Source organism: Pristis pectinata, chromosome 18 (genome assembly GCF_009764475.1).
Source record: "Pristis pectinata isolate sPriPec2 chromosome 18, sPriPec2.1.pri, whole genome shotgun sequence".
In the NCBI taxonomy this organism is placed as follows: Eukaryota; Metazoa; Chordata; class Chondrichthyes; order Rhinopristiformes; family Pristidae; genus Pristis; species Pristis pectinata.
Window position 1 is genome coordinate 21,530,915 of NC_067422.1, and position 17,116 is coordinate 21,548,030.

At 35.4% G+C, this 17,116-nt stretch overlaps 2 protein-coding genes across 2 annotated transcripts in view; one reads left to right on the plus strand and one right to left on the minus strand.

Annotated features, from left to right (window-relative positions):
* stx8 (syntaxin 8) overlaps positions 1–4,205 on the plus strand; it is a 140,158-nt gene extending 135,953 nt beyond the window's left edge. Inside the window, exon 8 of the mRNA XM_052032969.1 lies at positions 3,161–4,205. Coding sequence (XP_051888929.1) covers positions 3,161–3,228 — 68 coding nt within the window. The 3' untranslated portion in view covers positions 3,229–4,205. The remainder of the gene's footprint in view (positions 1–3,160) is intronic.
* A 4,280-nt stretch (positions 4,206–8,485) lies between these two features.
* The window catches only part of ntn1a (netrin 1a), a 159,271-nt gene continuing 150,640 nt past the window's right edge, over positions 8,486–17,116 (minus strand). Inside the window, exon 7 of the mRNA XM_052032819.1 lies at positions 8,486–10,746. Within this exon, the coding sequence (XP_051888779.1) occupies positions 10,418–10,746 (329 nt within the window). The 3' untranslated portion in view covers positions 8,486–10,417. The remainder of the gene's footprint in view (positions 10,747–17,116) is intronic.

Genomic DNA, 17,116 nt, shown 5'->3' on the forward strand with positions numbered 1-17,116 from the left:
AAATTGGGAATTGTTGACGTTTAAAGACCTTGTACACAAGTATCTAAAATCTAATGTGCAGGTGGAGTAAGCAATTAGGAAGGCAGATGGTAAGTTCACCATTATTATGTGAGGATTTTAATTCAGAAGTAAATATGTCTTACTGCAACTATGTAGGGTCTTGAGATCCACACATGGTCTCCTTGCCTAGAAGTAGATATATTTGCCACAGAGGGAATGCAACAAAGATTTACTAGTTGAGTTCTTTGGTTTGGATGTTTGCCATATGATGAGAGAGTGTGTAGACTGTTTTCTCTCTAGTTTAGGAAAATGAGAGGTGATCTCATTAACGATTGTCTTTGATGTGAGAGGCATGATAAAAAAGTTTGTAGATGGTACAAAAATTGGCCATGTGGTTGACAGTGAAAAGAAAAGCTTTGGGTTGCAGGAAGGTATAGATAGAATTCAATCTTGCAGAATTTAATCCGGGAGAAGTATGAGGTAATGCATTTGGAGAGACGCAGCAAGGAAAGGAATATACAATAAATACAAGGACATTGAAAGGTGTGAAGGCACTGAAGGAACTTGGAATGTAAATCCACAGATCAGTAAGTGTAGCAGAATAGGCTAATAAGGCATAATTGAAAGTTGACTGATGGATAGTAATTGACTAGAGAACAGCAATGACTTCATTCCGCATGGGACTTAACTCAAGCAGATATCCATGTAAGGGTACTGTAAAGGATAATGGAAGAAAAAAGTCTTGAATGGATTTTAACATGCTCATGAAGTTCTGTGGCATTATAAACTGAAGTAATGAAACATTACTTTCAACCAGCATTATTTTAGGTTATATTTCTCACTCCTTTTCTGGTCTCTAGACACCCTGCCTGATGCACATTTTACAGAGTAAGCTGTGCCTTGCTTTCAACCAACTCATTCTGTGAGGGACAGCACAAGGCCACTGTGAGTTTTGGCCATGGTACTAGTGATTTGGTTACCTATGGAAAGACTGTTTATATTAGAAGATAACAAAAGTTTGAAAAAAAGAGGCAGTTTCTGGGATCCTCTTTTCAAAGAACAGTGATTCTGGACACCTTGTACATAATTGTCAAAAATACTGTCTCCATCCCATCTAATTTTGCTTTATATTTCACTGTTAGAGTACCTAATCTGTTGTTGTCCTATTACTGGTTTGACCTACCAATAGTGGCTTTTTGTATATTGGGCATACGGCATGGGTGAGCTGTAATTCAATTGTTTTCTTCCACTGAACCCTTACTCCATTGATAACCTACACAGCTTGTAGTTTCAATGCCAGTGCTATTTGTTTACTGCAGATTTTGTCCCTTTTGGCAGCTTTATATCATCACTCTGACTTCAGGTCACAAAATAACCAAACCGTGGTGTAAAAGACAGTCCTCTAGTCACCTTTCTGTTTTCGGCTGACATTCTTACACATTCACTCTCTGTTTGTGTGCAGCCAACCCATTGCTTCCAGCTTTGTTTTCATCTTTTCATTATGCAAGTTTATTTAGAAAGACCAGGTGTGCCTTTATTTTCATCCTTTTTTGTCTTTTTCAGAGGAATGACAAGTTTGTGCAACATATTGCCTGCATGTTTGAATGCTTGCTTTTTAAATACCTAAAACAGCCATCACTCTGCCTGCACCTTTTCTGCAGAATTGCATAAATTTAAGTGTGTGAGCTGTGCACGTTGGTTCACATTTCTAAAATAGAAAGTAGGCAAATGTGAAATATTTTGCAGAGATCAATGAACTATATTTTGGGTTCTTCATTTTCATTCCCCATTTTTAAAAAAAATCTTCTGGAAGTTTTCAATATTCTGATAAACCCTGTTGGGTGTTGAGGGGTATAAGGGTGAGGAGTAAACTGCAGATTTTTTAGGAGTGAATTGAGGGAAAAATATCACAAAACCCTTTTCAGATTCTTTTCTAAATTGATTGCTTTTGTTGTCCATTTTCCAGTTTGATGGGGTTGAGAGCAGTGTGAAAAGACTACAGACCATACTGGATGTGCAGGATCAAATCCAAGAAATTATGATTTCTTTTGATGTTTTATAAATCTCCTTCTTTAAGTGCTAATGTTGCATGTTGTATACATTTTCTCTTTTGGCATTCTTACTCATCTGTGGGTTCACAAAATAACCAAACCGAGACATGAAAGAGCAGTTAGTCCCTTTTACTTTGAGCTTCTTGCAGCCATTTTCATATTATATCTCTGTTTATGGATGGAATTGCCAACTCCCTCACATAAAAGAGACATGCTCTTCAAGAGAAGTGTCATGATGATGGCTTTGTGATGCATGCTTCTATCCTCAGCAGAGTTTTCAAACGCACTTAGTCATATAAGAATGTGTTTTTTTTCTGTTCATGTATATACATTTTCTATGAATTTTAGAATTTTATTCCTTTGGTGATATTTAAAGATTTCTGTCACAAATTTTTGTAATGATAATTTGCTGATGCAATCTATTTTATACATGCAAAATATTATAAATTGACTGTCGATATTTATAACTGTCTCAAAGGCATAAAAGATGTTTATGCAATTCCAGAACAATTTTAAATAGAAAACTTTGCATACAAAATCATTTAATGACATGGTTATTTTAACTGAGAAAACCAAAGACATGATTAATTCTTCCTGGTTTATAACACCCATATATTGCAAATGACATAATTGCTATCAATTTTACAGTGTTCATTTTGCACAACTTGAAAATATCCAATTTTATTGCTTTCATCAGTTACCCAAATTTATTATATTTATGATACACTGTTAAAGGGGAGTCTCCAAAAAAGAACAAATGTTATAAATTGAGGTTATTGTGATTTGAACATGCCGAGAAAAATAATTTTAACAATAATAATTGCTGCCATTAATGAAGTGGCCTACAGATATGTTTACATCTTAATTTGAGAATCCAAGACAACTTTTGTCAAAGGCTTGTTACATGCTTTTATGTAAAGTTGGAAATCGATTAACAAATGATAACAATAACAAGCTTAACCTCTTTTTTCACAGCCATTAAATGATGGTAATAATTGATTGCAGCCAGTTTCCCTGAGTTGGGAATTGTATTACTGCTCTTGAAACAGTGAATCTTCTGTTGAATATTTGTAATCATTGTAAATGAGAAATGTTTTCTTTTATTGTAGGGATGCTGGTGGTTATTGTATTACTGCTGATTGCCATTGTTGTGGTTGCTGTCTGGCCAAAAGGGTAATCAAGCAACAATGGCATAAACAATGCTCATCAGTGAATATGGACTGGATGTTAAAACTGGACAACATGTTCTTCTTGAGATCACCGGAGCAAGATTGAAATAAGTATCCCTAATCAAGCAATAGAGAATGTTTCGATGTGTTTGATATGCTTCTCTTACTATTATTTAATATGTGAGATAGACCAAATTAATCAAGGCCAAAACAAAGCTCAATTATTTCATTACTTGCAGCAAGGTTTCCAATTCAAATTAAGATCCTGCCTTAAAATCAAAAATGATAGTTGTAACTCTTGAGTGGCATAATATCCAAGGGCTGTAAATAATGCCTTTGAGTTATCTTTCTGACTACATAACTTCAATCTATATATTTATTTTTCTCTTCATAAAAAATTAGGGATATCCAGAATTTTAGTACTTGATAGTTTGTTTCCTTTGCCAAAATGAAACCATTAAAAAAGTATGTTAAATGTTTAAATAAAATACATTACATTTCTGTTATGTTCCTAGATGAGAATTATAAACACATTTAATGCTGTGTTCCATTGTTTTGTTACTTTGTTGTCCCATTCTTTTTTATTCTGATTGTAATTTTATTGCCTAAATGAGATGGACATGATAATTTAAAATGCTCCAGCAATCCTGTAAGGCAGCTTTTACTCATTCACACTATTACTGTATTTTCCCAGGAAAAATGCTTTTATTGGTGCCTGCAGGGTCAGCGAAGGGATTCCTAGTTGGGCACAGGGAGTATGTGCTATCTCACTGCCTGTAAACAGTGTTGCTGTTCACACAGAATTGAAACTTGGAACAAATTGCTCTGAGTATGGAAATTCCAATCTAACAAAATAGTAATTAGAAACCATTTCCTTATAATTTCATGCAGTTACGTACTTCACACATTATGTACGCAATTTTTATAAGCATTTAGTAAAAGTATTCAAAATATGGTGTATGAATAAATATTTTCCAACTCTTTTAGCCTGTGTCTTATGTGCAGTTGCTGACTTTCTTTTCATTGTGGGCAAATTCAAAATTTGCAAAACACCAGCTTTAATACCTAGGATCACATTCTTATTTTCTTTGTGTTATAAAAGAGGGTTTTTACTGTGTGCTCAAGGTAATGGAACCACTTTTTTATCTATCCATGCTTTTTGAGATCTTTTGCTCTTCTGCATGTATCACTTCTGATATATATAAAAAAAATGACAAATTCTGCAAAACTCTCTATCATTAGGATAAACTCAGGCAAGTTTCAAAATGCTTCAGTGATAAAGTAAACTATAAGTTTCAGTCCTGCCAGGGGAATTTAAGGTGATCACAGAAATGTGGCCCATCTGTTTACCTATTTAACTGCCTTCAAGGGAAAAATAACAGAAGAGCAACTATCCTCTGTGGGCTGATTCAGTCTGCTGTCAGCATATCCACCATAGATCTGGGGAGATTGGGGGGAGGGGTGGAGGTGAGTGGAAACTACCTTGCAAAGTGCAATGAATTAGTCCATCATTTTGAGAGCGCATAAGCAGCTTCATTAATTCAGTTCAATTATACAGCTTTGATTCAGTCACCACAAATCCACATGATTGATTTTAATTTGCATGGTGGCTTTTCTATTATGTTACTGATGCATACTTAAGTAAGGCATTGCACAAAATTTGCAGTATTAGTTCAATCATAATAAGGAAACTAAATAATTATATTTTCCTTTCTTCTTCTATGCCATCTTAACCATCATTACCGGGGTCATTGTTTGATCACACTTCATTCCGAAACATAATGGGAACTTCTCTCAATGGTGAACAGTTTAATGGTTACATGGGTGCTTTTTAAATATGTAAGAGCTATTGTCTACTGGTATGAAATCTGAAGCATGCATCTGTTAAATTATTTGTGATCTCTGCGACATTCAACTGAAAATATTGTGTACGCAATTAAAAACCATTTTCCTGTCCATTATTGTAATGAGACTTCCTGAAAATGAGGTAAGATCTCTACCTGTTTGTTATTTTAAATACTTAGAAAATTGTATTTTTAAAACAATGATTCATTTTATTTTATGAGGCAAAATGATACCATCATCTTCCAATTCCTGCAAATTAATTATTATTGTTACTATATCATATATATGAAGTCACCAGAGAGTAGCTAATGACTAGTGACTAGTTTTGTTTCCTTATTTTTCTGGCTGAACTCCCAAAACAACATTTTGGATGTATTAGAACAAATTGCATTATTCAGTTTACTGTTTTATTAAGTGGTGGAGTCTTTGAAAATTTAATGACACCCTCTAAAACTTTTCAACACTATGTAAATGAAATATTTTAGAAGATAAATACTTCTGGTTGATTAGATCTGTTGTAGTCAATAAGTTAGATGACAAAATGCTGCATCTGCTCCTTTGCATAGTACCTATTCTATAGGCTTGATAATTCCACAATATCCTTACAGCATTTCACTCTGTTATTGCTATGAAGTGTGTGATTCCCACGCATACTTATAAGTCCCAAACTTATTGGCTATTTATTGTTAGCAATTCCCCAACTGCACACCAACATTGAACTCTTTGTTAACCTGTGGACTTGGCACAGGATCAACAAGTCCATTCATTTAAAGTTAGAAGATCAGCTGTGAGGAACCTAGGTAAATATAAAGTAATTTAGACTTTCTGAATTAATTTACTTTGCTAAATGTTTGTTGTTGCCTAAAATGTATTAATGTGTCTTAATTGTTTTATTTTTTAATCATTTTAACATGTTTTAATTCTTCCATTGATTTTAACAGCTTTTTGATATTCATAAGCAGTCAAAATCCTTGATAGGTTTGACAGGTAGCTAAGTCTGTAGGTACATCTTAACCTGCTGTGAGAATCCTTTTCTGTTGTTCTATGGACAGGACTTGCTCTGGGCTGGTCACCTGATGTGCAAAAAGTCAGTGATGAATGTGGGTGCTCATTGTTTGCAACATTTTTGAAAAGGCTTCCAGTGATACCTGGGAATGTGTTTCAAATATATTTCATACTTTTACCCTTTTAAAAATGATTATGAGAACATGACAGTATAAACTGACAAAAAATCTTGCATATCTTGCCACAATGTAGTAAAATTAATTACCAAAACTAATTAATTCAGTCTGCTTACCTAAAGCAGACCAAAGGTACTGAGTCACATTATGCACAGAAAGTTATAATGTGGCTATTTGTAATAGAAGTTGTTCACTGATAACCTGAGGAGATTTTCATAATTGCACCTTTTTTCTTTCTTGAGAATGAAATCTCGTGTTTGGATTCTATGGATAATGGTGACTAGGGTATAGAATTGGGTGGGTGTTGGTGAGGGGAGAGGCTGCATGGGTGGGTGCAAGATTGTTGGGATTGAATTTTGTAAGGTTTCTATCCACAAGCAGCCTGTTGACGGGCTGCAGGCCTCTCCACCAAATCTCACGAGAGCAGGTAGTTATTTTGGGATAGTGAAAGTGACAGTGAATAGTAGCAGCTGATCTTGGTCAATGGTGTAGAAGAGTCCCAATTGCAGGGAGGTGCTGGAAGGGTGTTTGGAGGAGCAGCTGTGGGTGTCCAGTAGATAGCATAGTATTCCTTTGTGGTGATTGTGGTCATGGAGACCCAGTGATGGTCGAGGATTAGATTCAGGGGCAGACAGGTTGTTAATGTGATGAGGTCGCCGAATAATAGCTTTTAAAATGAGAGCAGGCAGCCTCAGTATAATATTGAAATGGCCAGTTACCATTGGCAGATTAGTGATCATCATTGTCTGGCCTCCACTGAAACCAGAAGTGGGTGGGATGGAGATAGATTTCTGTTCTAATTGTTTGCAGTTTAGCTTCAGCCATTTCATTAAAATAGTGGACTGGTGGAGGGGAGATCTGTAGAATGTAAATGTTTTCCTGCTGCTCAGTGGATGGGATAGTGGCTTGCACAGTGCTGCAGCAGTTAGTGCTGCTGCCTCACCTGTAGTTCCAGGGATCCAGACTCTGTCTTGACCTGTGTGGAGTTTGTACCTTCTCCGCATGATCGCAGGGGTTTCTGCTGGGTACTCCATTTGCCTTCCACGTTTCAAAGGTTCACTTGTAGTTTAATTAGCTACTGTGAGTACCCGTCAGTGTAGTTAAGCAGCAAATAAAAATCAAAGGAAAATGCTAGCCATGTTAAAGTGAATAAACTGAAAGGGCACAGGAAAATGAGGGTGGATGGGACTGATGGGATTGCTCCGTTGTGAGCCAGCATGGATCGGATGGGCCAAATAGCCGCCTTCCGTGTTGTGATAAGTAAGTAAGGCCAAGGTAACTGAAAATATGAAAATATATAGGTACATATATATTCAGTAAAGTCAAAAAAGCTGTCAGGTTTGTTGAAGCCTATAATGCTAATTTAGGAGTCAACTGACTTTTTATGGGCAGTTCAAACTACTTCAGGATGTGTTCATTTTTCCTAATTTTCTTCAATATTTCTTAACCTTTCATTTCAGGCTACTTGACAGTCCATCATGCTAGCAACTCTCTAGAATCTCAAGTGCCTGCTCATTTTGTGATCTCCAGATTTTATCAGTTATCTACCTGGCTTGTGGACGATTCTGGACCACTGTTTCCCCAGTTTGTGTGGTCTGCTAATCCAACAACTTTATCGAAATATGGAATTTTAGCTTATTCCCAGTCACCTATTAATCTGCATGTTGTCTATTGTTTTGCTGGGGGCAAATGCCAATACTATATAGGTGGATTTAAACATAATAACTAATAGTCAGATGCCCGATTCATTTTCATATCTCCAAGCAGTAGCCATTCTAAGCAAAACAAAATTCTTCCAGCTATTTATTTCTAGTAGCATTACAGAGTAATTAAAATTTATATTACAGTACGATCCTCTTAAGATTTCTACTACGCAGTGCTTCATATAAATTTCATGAAAGGCAAAGCATCTGAAAATTCTGGCTATTATTATCGATATTATAATACTTCTGCACAAGCTGTGTTACAGGACAACAATTTTCTTTTGGTTCAGACAATATTCATGAATTACTCAAGCTGCACTTTTGTGTCCGATGTCATTTGAACCTTTTCACATATCACCACTTCTTGAGCACACTCTAGAGCATCAGCTGACTAATGAACTTAGTGAAGAGAGAATTTTAATCTTTCTAAAGATGTGGATTGTACAGCCTGGACTGTTATTCGCAGGATTCCTTTTTTTTCACTTTTGTATGTGAAAAATTCATAACAAGAATAATTCACAGCAAATACTATATGGTATTGTTTACAAGACTTTATTCAACTGAATTCTGGATTTAATTCTATCAAGTGTGGGTGCTCAGCAGTTATAGTACATGTTCACATCTGGTTCAATTACAGCCATCTAACATCCAAAAAATCCACAATTTTTATGTGTAATTAAATATATTCATATATAATAATGATAATATATTAGTATGCATTGTAGGAAAACATTGCAGACTATGCAATGACCATAACTAAACAACATTTACAGTTCAACTTATTAACAGGTAAAAGTATAGCCCGACAGGTCTGTGTAGAAGGGGAATAAGAAAGTCTAAGTTAGCTGGAGTATGGCTGAACTGATATAAACGTCTTTTTCCAGAACTACATTACATCAATATAAACACACTTCCGATTATGTCAGTCTTATAGTCATCATATGCTAACTGTAACTGAGGTACCTTGAAGATGTTTACCCTGTTACAAAACTCATTCATTTCTTTAGTACCTCTTATTTTTAGGCTAAGACATCAACTTTATACAGTCTTAAAGTGGTAATATGTACTGCTTTAAGGTTAGTTTTTTTTCTACTTTTTATTTTTTAGTCTGCTGTTATGATTGATTAGAGAATGAGCTGCACATACTTGTAAACAGGGTCACAGCAAAGGCAAGGGTCATTGGTGCGACCTGAGTTGGTTACTTGATGAAGATAGTGATCACAAGGTTGAAATGTCACCTTGCCCCATTGGAACTGAAATTGGTCACTGGAACAAGCAGTAAATTATTGCCTTTAATCATCCACACAGTTACAAAGAGATCTAGGTGTGAAGTTTACTGTTCAGGTGATGGATCTGAACCACCAGGCCTGTCGGGTGTAGGGAGAGGAATTAAGTATATCCTCTACTTGTTCTTTTTATCAAAAAAAATGTTATATTTCCAGTCAAGAGTACGTTCAAATCTATCCAAGGCTTTTAATGAAGTACTAACTATACAAATAGAAACTTTAATGAATTTGAATATACGTTAAGATTTTGAAGTGAAATACAAGAAATAATTGGTGAAATCATTATTCTGTTCTTGTGCAGTGATTCAGTGATCCTGTAAAAGAATTCATTTGAAAAGAAAATATAGCTTTATTTCAGTAATCTTATACTGAAAGGGTATTTTTTTCCTCTCTATTTAAATTTATATTTTAGCATTAGTTTGATTGCAGGATGTTTTGCTGCCAGTCTTTTTTTGACTGGTTTCAGTTTATCAAAATTCATCCATAAAATAGATGTAGAACAAACTTGAAGAATTCAGAGGGACGCGGTGCTTTAATCTTTAATCAAGAATTACTAGCCTAGAATGAAGGAAAAACCAACAAACTTAACGAGTGTGAGGTAAATGTTGGGATGAAGTGAAAAGACACAAAGTATAGCTATGGCATTTTAAAAGTTTTTAAAGTTATCTGTTTCTGAAAATATTTAATAAGGAATACAACGTCCACAATGATTGCCAAAAACTTCTTGGCAGACCAGCTCAGAAAGTAACACTGAATGTTGTGTCAAATGTAAACAGGGCGAGGGAAGAAAATAGAAACTGCAACATTTTAGGTTAACTGCACAGCTAGAAGTTAACAGCTTATGTTGGGATCAAACCAGTCTTGGCATGACTCCCAGCTATCATCAGTTTGTACTGGTGTGCCCCTTTAACAAAAACCATACTGCGTTATGCAGAGAAGAGCAACTGTGAAAGGATTTTGGTTATGAAACAAATGTCCTTCATTTCAGAACATTTGCAGCTGTTATGCAAAGAGTAGTCCATCGTTTTTTTTTGTATTCTTATTTATTTTTTGAATTTGAAATCAGCATTAGGTGCAAAATTGGCAATTCCAAAATCCCAACTGCTAGATAAGTTCCTTCACAAGTTCCTAATTTTTATCCTAACATCATTCTTGCTTACAGTCGAGCAGCACAGTCTCTCTTTATGCCTTCTTGCACTTGCCTTTCTTCTCTCGCTGTTGGAACTTCCGCAGCCTCCTTGCCCACGTGTCCCTCCATTGTATCACCAAACTGGTTTTGTTTGCAACAACCCCATTCTGGTCAGGAGAGTCTTCATCATTCCCTAACAGTAGGTACTTCTTCCCCGTTTTTATTTTTGGGCATTTGCAGGCGACATCTTTTGAGCGGACCCACAGGAATTGGTCTCCACGCCGTATCCGTTTCACCCCTTGTTTGTATACTGAGATGATATTCACTGTAAACTTCCACCATTCACCAGCTTTCTCTGCCTTCAAGATATGGGCTTGAACAGCTGCAATAGTGAAGAAAGAAACAGAAGACGATTTAAAATGTTCAGTGAAAGGTTTTCAACCCAAAACCTTCACCATATTTCTCTTGCCTTAGATGCTGCCTGGCTTGTTGAATATTTCCAGTATCTGTATTTTGCTTTTGAAGAAGAATATTTAAGCTGACACATGCATTAAACATTGCACCAAGCAAATTCTTCAAATGCATCTATAACCCTGAGCCTTTCACCCTGGTTGTTTGGAATATCATAGTTATTATCATAGCAACAGTTTCCATAGTATCTGAGACAGAGAAGATGTAACAAGACTAATGGTATGAAATAAGCTTGACAAGAGAAACTGATTAATGTTTGACAGAGGAAACAATCAAAACCTTAGAAACCAGTTTTCTTCCCAAGCCCATGTACGAGAGGTTTATTCCTACATGGTAATGAACCATCAGAGTAAAATGCTGAAACACAAAATGAAGGGTAAGAAAACTGATCATACTTCAAAAAAATCTGTGGTGCTTCTGTACCAGAGGTTAAGAACTGTTAAACTGGAAGCTAATTGGAAAGATTAGAACAAGTGGTTGTTTATATCTAAGGAAATTTACTGTGTGCTGTTAGTTGTCAAACAGTAGTTTATAATGTGCTTAAATTCCTTTCGCAGCACACGTGAGAACCATAAAGCAGATTTCAATGGCAGTTTGTCAGTGTCCTTGCTCTCTGCCTGCCCTACCCAGCTGCCTTTGTATCACACATTCTTACATTCCTGCTTTTCTTTGCTTCTAAACAATACTAGTTAAAAATATTCCATGCACATTAAGTAAAGCAAGTAAACCTTAATATTAAATAAGAACTTTATAAACTACCATGCAGTGTCCATTGCTTCTATACAGCATTTTTAGCTGAGTTTCATGATTAAATAAAGACTGTGTAAGTGATTCTGAGTTTGGTGCACATCCTGCTAAATTACATTCATTCTGATGACTAGTTAGCACCAATTTAATGATTATTTCTACCTTGTGGCTGGAGTACTTTTTACATTTAAATACTTTGAATAATGTCTTATGAAACAATCTAATCATTTAGAGATTTTCTGTAGTTTATATAAAAAATACTTCTAAGTGTTTCTGTTTAATTTCTGTGTACTGTAATGGTTTTCCTACTACTTTGGTTGAGTTTTTTAGTTTAGTCAATGGAAACATCTTCATTTGAGAGCTGTTTGGTGGGTTAAAGCAAGGAAGTAATTGAATTAATATCAATGATATTAAAAGTACCCCAAACCACTTCGTAATTCCTCCAAAACCAACAGTTATTTCACACAATTTATTCCTGTAAAACAGTTTATGAAATAGCGCAAGAAAAAAATTCAAATTAATTAAATTGTCACTACTTTTTTTCCTGAAAATGGGCCTGTTTCATTATACCCATAATCTGCTGGTTAGATATGTTGAATACTTTTGAATAGCTGCATTGTAAAACTGCACAGCTCTTTGCTTTAATGCCAGCTGAATATTATAACCTTAAGTAAAACAGGAAGTCTGCTCTGATAACATTAAAAAAAGGATGGCATTAAAAATTAAGCACGCTGATTTATCAGCCTGTTCAAAAAAAATTAGTGTGTCTTCCCTAGTGAGACTGAGGGAACTTGTGATTTAATTGTAGAACGTTTTTGCAACTGCACCAAACTGTCAGTAAGTGGATACTTCTTGACCAAATGGTGCAGAGTTTATGTTGTTTTCCCATTTTTTTCTTGATGTTCACAATGAATTTGATAGGAAATTTGATCTGTTAAGATTAGTGCTACAAGCAACTTATCCTACCATTGAATTTTTTTAAATTGGTATCAGAAAATCCCAATCACTGTGAGAAGGCGAGACTGCTCAGAAAGTCAATGCTGAGAGGAAGGTTATTCCAAGTACTTTTGTTAATCAATGCTTGAATCATCATCTGGTGCTGTAAAAGTCCAGCACACACCAGTGTACATGCCATCCATTTTGAAGAGTAATTATGATGTGTGGCATCATGAAAACAGAACTGCTTCTGACTGACTCGATTGTGCCTCAGTGTTGGGGAAAGCAGCGAGAAAGCAGTTCCTCAAACAATTGACCTTTTTCTACTGAGTAGAAAAGGAAATCTGTCTAATGCAGGAGGCTACTGAGGAGCAGAGAAAGCTGGGAAAGTGGATTTGGCAGTACTAAGTAGAAGTAATGTAGTTTGAAACAACAGACACAATATAACACTCTGTAAAACAGTTTGCAAATTTCATATATTTGTTGGTATCCAATGTCAGTACAAGAATGGTTAACAGCAATATTCTGTTATGTTTTTTATGGAAAGGAAAATTATTCCACATAACAGTTGAGTTATGAAAACAAGGCTGGGTTGTTTGACCCAAGTTTTTGTTTGGCACATTTGAGAAAAAAATTCTATAAAACATAATGATGAATCAACCCATGAGTTGAGGCATGGCTTGTATGTTTCGGTGCTGATAGTTCATACCCTTCACCACATCCTCAGTCTGTTACTGGCAAAGTGGAATGAACCATTTGATGATCTCAGGGCTATAAATTTCATGTCTGTAGTGTGCATTTGCTGTAAAGACAGCTCATATGTCACTCTGTATCTGTGGTAAATCAACTAAGAATAAATTATCAACAAAGGTATTCTTGTTAGATTCCCAGTAGAAAATATAACAAGTTAACATTTGAGTTATTAGTCAAAAGTAATTTGATATATTACAGATTCACACACTGCCAGCAGCTTTATATGTAGAGTTAGAAGTTATGGATAACATTAAACATGCTGTATTATTATTCGAGTATACAGTTGTGACATTTCTCTGATTACAGACATCCATCAAGGGTCCAGTGGACACCACAAGAATACAAATTTGAAGTCTTATGGAATGTGTTAGCTAAGGAAATTTTTTCAAATCTTTAACTATATTAAAATTACTTGTGACCACTCAGAAAGTTGCATTCTGTTCCCGATCTATGAAAGATTTTCCATAGATCCCTGCTTATTTTTTATATCTTCAGATTACTATTAGTGTACTGGTCCTTTGATAAGTTACTACAGATACTTTGGGATTTGGGTTATCTTTACATCAATGCTCAACTGATTACATATTAGAATTATGGTGTACTTACAGAAAGAGACCTACACAAGCTCCCCCTACATACCTCATTTCACCCTATCAATTAATCCTTCTATTCCTTTCACCTTGAGTAACCAAACATTTTATTTAACTTCCAACTATAGTTCCTCTTAAATGTGGCTGAATCAAATTGCTGTTTATTTCAATTGAAGTACGTAGCTCAGTGAAAGTAATTTCCGATGTCAAGTTTCATTTCATGTCCTGTTTTGAGATGTGGTTTAATATTTTAAAACTTGACAAGTAATTTGCATCTAAGATTTTCAATGTGAATGAACAAAAACCAGGAGTTAAAGTGTGAATTTTCATAGCATCACTGCTAAAGATAGCAAGTAACTAAACCATACATATCCTGAAAATCTGTGCTGGGTTATATGATCTCTGCTAGAATGGCCTTCTGACAGGGTCAATGATTGTGTGTTGGGGGAATGGTATATGCTGCAGCAATGTAAATATGTGTGGATATTGCTGTACTGGTCGACAAATGTCTAAAAATAAAAACACATTGAACGTGGGGAAACACATTGTTGGAAATGGCAAGTTGTGAAGGAAGGCGCTTCAAAAGCAGCATCCTATAAAGCAGTTTTGAAAATGTAAAGCTCAGTATTTACATTTGGGATACATCTAAAAGTGGAAGGCAATTCAGTCAGATCTGCTTCTAATTACAGCAAAATCTGTCGAGGTTGAGAAGCAAACCACTTGCCCAGTCTCTTGACCAGATGATGTTTGTGGTGCAAAGTGACTTAACAAACACAAAATAAGAGAGAGAGAGAGAGAGATAAGTAGTTAGAAATGTTACAGCAGTGGTATTACAGAGGGAACCAGCAGGCCTAGCAGTACACTGCTAACATGGTAGAATACAGACTCTTAAATTTGAGTCACAGCCTTAATCGCAATTGAACCGTCATCTGTTCTTAGTGTTTGAGTTTCTCTGGGCCAGGTCACAGCACAGCAGAAGCCTGCTTGATCTCAGCAGGGAAGATTTAACCTTGTGCACTTCCTACCAGCTGATCACAGACTGATATCAATGGCAGCAATGCAGACGTGTGTGAACCAGAATGTCCCACGGTCATGATAGAAAGAAGAAAAATAGCACAGGGAAAGATGCATTAAATATATAAATTATGAAACCGTTCCTGAGGGCTAACGGTGCTTAGAGGATAAAATAAACTAACACTGGACCAGTCAAAGATATGGCATATGACAGAGGCAGACAAAGGTTTATAAAAAGACTGGATGAGTATTACGCAACAATGTTAAATAACACTGTTGTATTACTGAAGATGGGCTAAATTTCTACTGTGTGGTGTCCAATCTGCATAAGAGCAGTCTTTTCCTCTCATAATAACAATATCAATCCAAAATGGAGTCAGCCTATTGCAGGTAGATGCTGAGGTTAATACATTTTCTGGCATGTTATCATTGAATTAGGTGTGTTGCACAATCATTTAGCCATCAGTTATATCACCAATGTTCTGACATATATCCTTGCTCTCATTTTGAACAGGCAAAGATAAAGCAATTTATCAGCAACAGGGACTGTTGAAGAATCAGAGATATCAGTAAATTATGATATTATAATTTCAATATCATACTAAATTTATGGTTCTTTCGTCTAGCATTTCATAATATGGAAGCTTTGTTTTAAAGGACACTTACACTTCAACCTTTTACCCTGCTTTATTGTTCCAGGCTATAACCATTCTATATGAATACTGTAACCCAATTAATATTATTCATATAAAAATACATTGAATTTGCCAAGAAAATTATGATCAGACATTTAAATTAAAATTTCAATATTTTGAAATTACCAAGACTCTTAATGTAACAAAGAAGTTAAAAATATGTTTACAGAAAATCTCTCTGCCACTCATTAGTTGGAAAGTATATTTTTACCTTGGATTTCTATATTTTCATTTTGTAATCATAACTGATTTTTTTTGTTTAAAGAATTGTACCACAATCAGTTATGTTTATTTGATTCCTTCACGTATTACCTTATTTTCCTCGTGTCCTTTCTCATATATTTGTTCCTCAGTTAGAATTGCCGTTTTCAGTCACTGTCACTTAGTTTCAAGTCAATTGCTTAAGAAGATTATTACTCCTAAACTTAACCATATTATTAATGAAACTCTTTCTTTGCTATTTGAATTATTACCTAACCATGTATTGAAATGCATTCTTAAGTGATGAGATTTATAGCTTTCCTTTCATTAAACTCTTTCACTGCAATTTTAAAAACAATTTTCACTACATTGTGATAGTAGCATCAAAATATAGCATACCAATTAGCTTTTAAAATGCCTAATGTTTACCCAAGTAAGCACCTTGTTTGATTCTCTATATTTTTTGTGCTTGCTTTACATGACCAATCTCCCATCTAGATTGCTTAGCTACATTTCTCAGTTTCATGAATTGCTTTCTCAGCTCCTAGCTCTGTTTATAATTCATAGTATCTTAATCTAGATGCGCTCCTTTTTTACAGAATGTGATGACTATTAGCTCCCAAACCACTCCTGTTATATACCTTGTATGTATTCTCCTACCCTGTGTACTCTTTCCCTCTGACGTACCTTGTATGTTCTTTCCACCTCTGGAAAGAACTCTCCATCAGACTGCCTGGTCAGACCCAATGAGTAACAACTTGGCACATTCTAAAAAAAAATTGTAAACTTCCTGTACATTTGCCATTAAACCAGCCATTAAAGTAGGAATAACATTCCATTCTTGAAACAAATGCAATTTTGTGATATGCAAAGCCGTTTTTAAGAATCAAGAAATTTTTAAGAGTACTTTTGCTTGCTTTAACTATTGTGCTTACACACAGTTGATCACATAGGATTCTGCTCACATGCCTCCATCGGTGCTGCTCAGAAATCAACGGTTCTCAGTGTGATTCAAAGATCTGTGTGCATACAATCCCGGGTCTCTCTATTCCTGCTCCAAAGTTAAAAACTGAACTCATTATTTCAGATGGCCTGTCCTGATTCTTCCTACCAAATCTGTCACTTCACACTTCTCTGTATCAAATTTCATCCCGCCTTTAGTCCACTTCATCAGCTTTTTGTCTTCCTGAAATATGTTAACTGTCCTCTTCATTGCTTGCTGCATTTGAGTTTCATATTATCTGCAGACTTTGAAATTACACCACTTAAACTTACTTCTTTATAATTAATATACTTGAAATAGTGGTTTCAATGCCAAGAGGAAGACCACAGTATACATTACTCC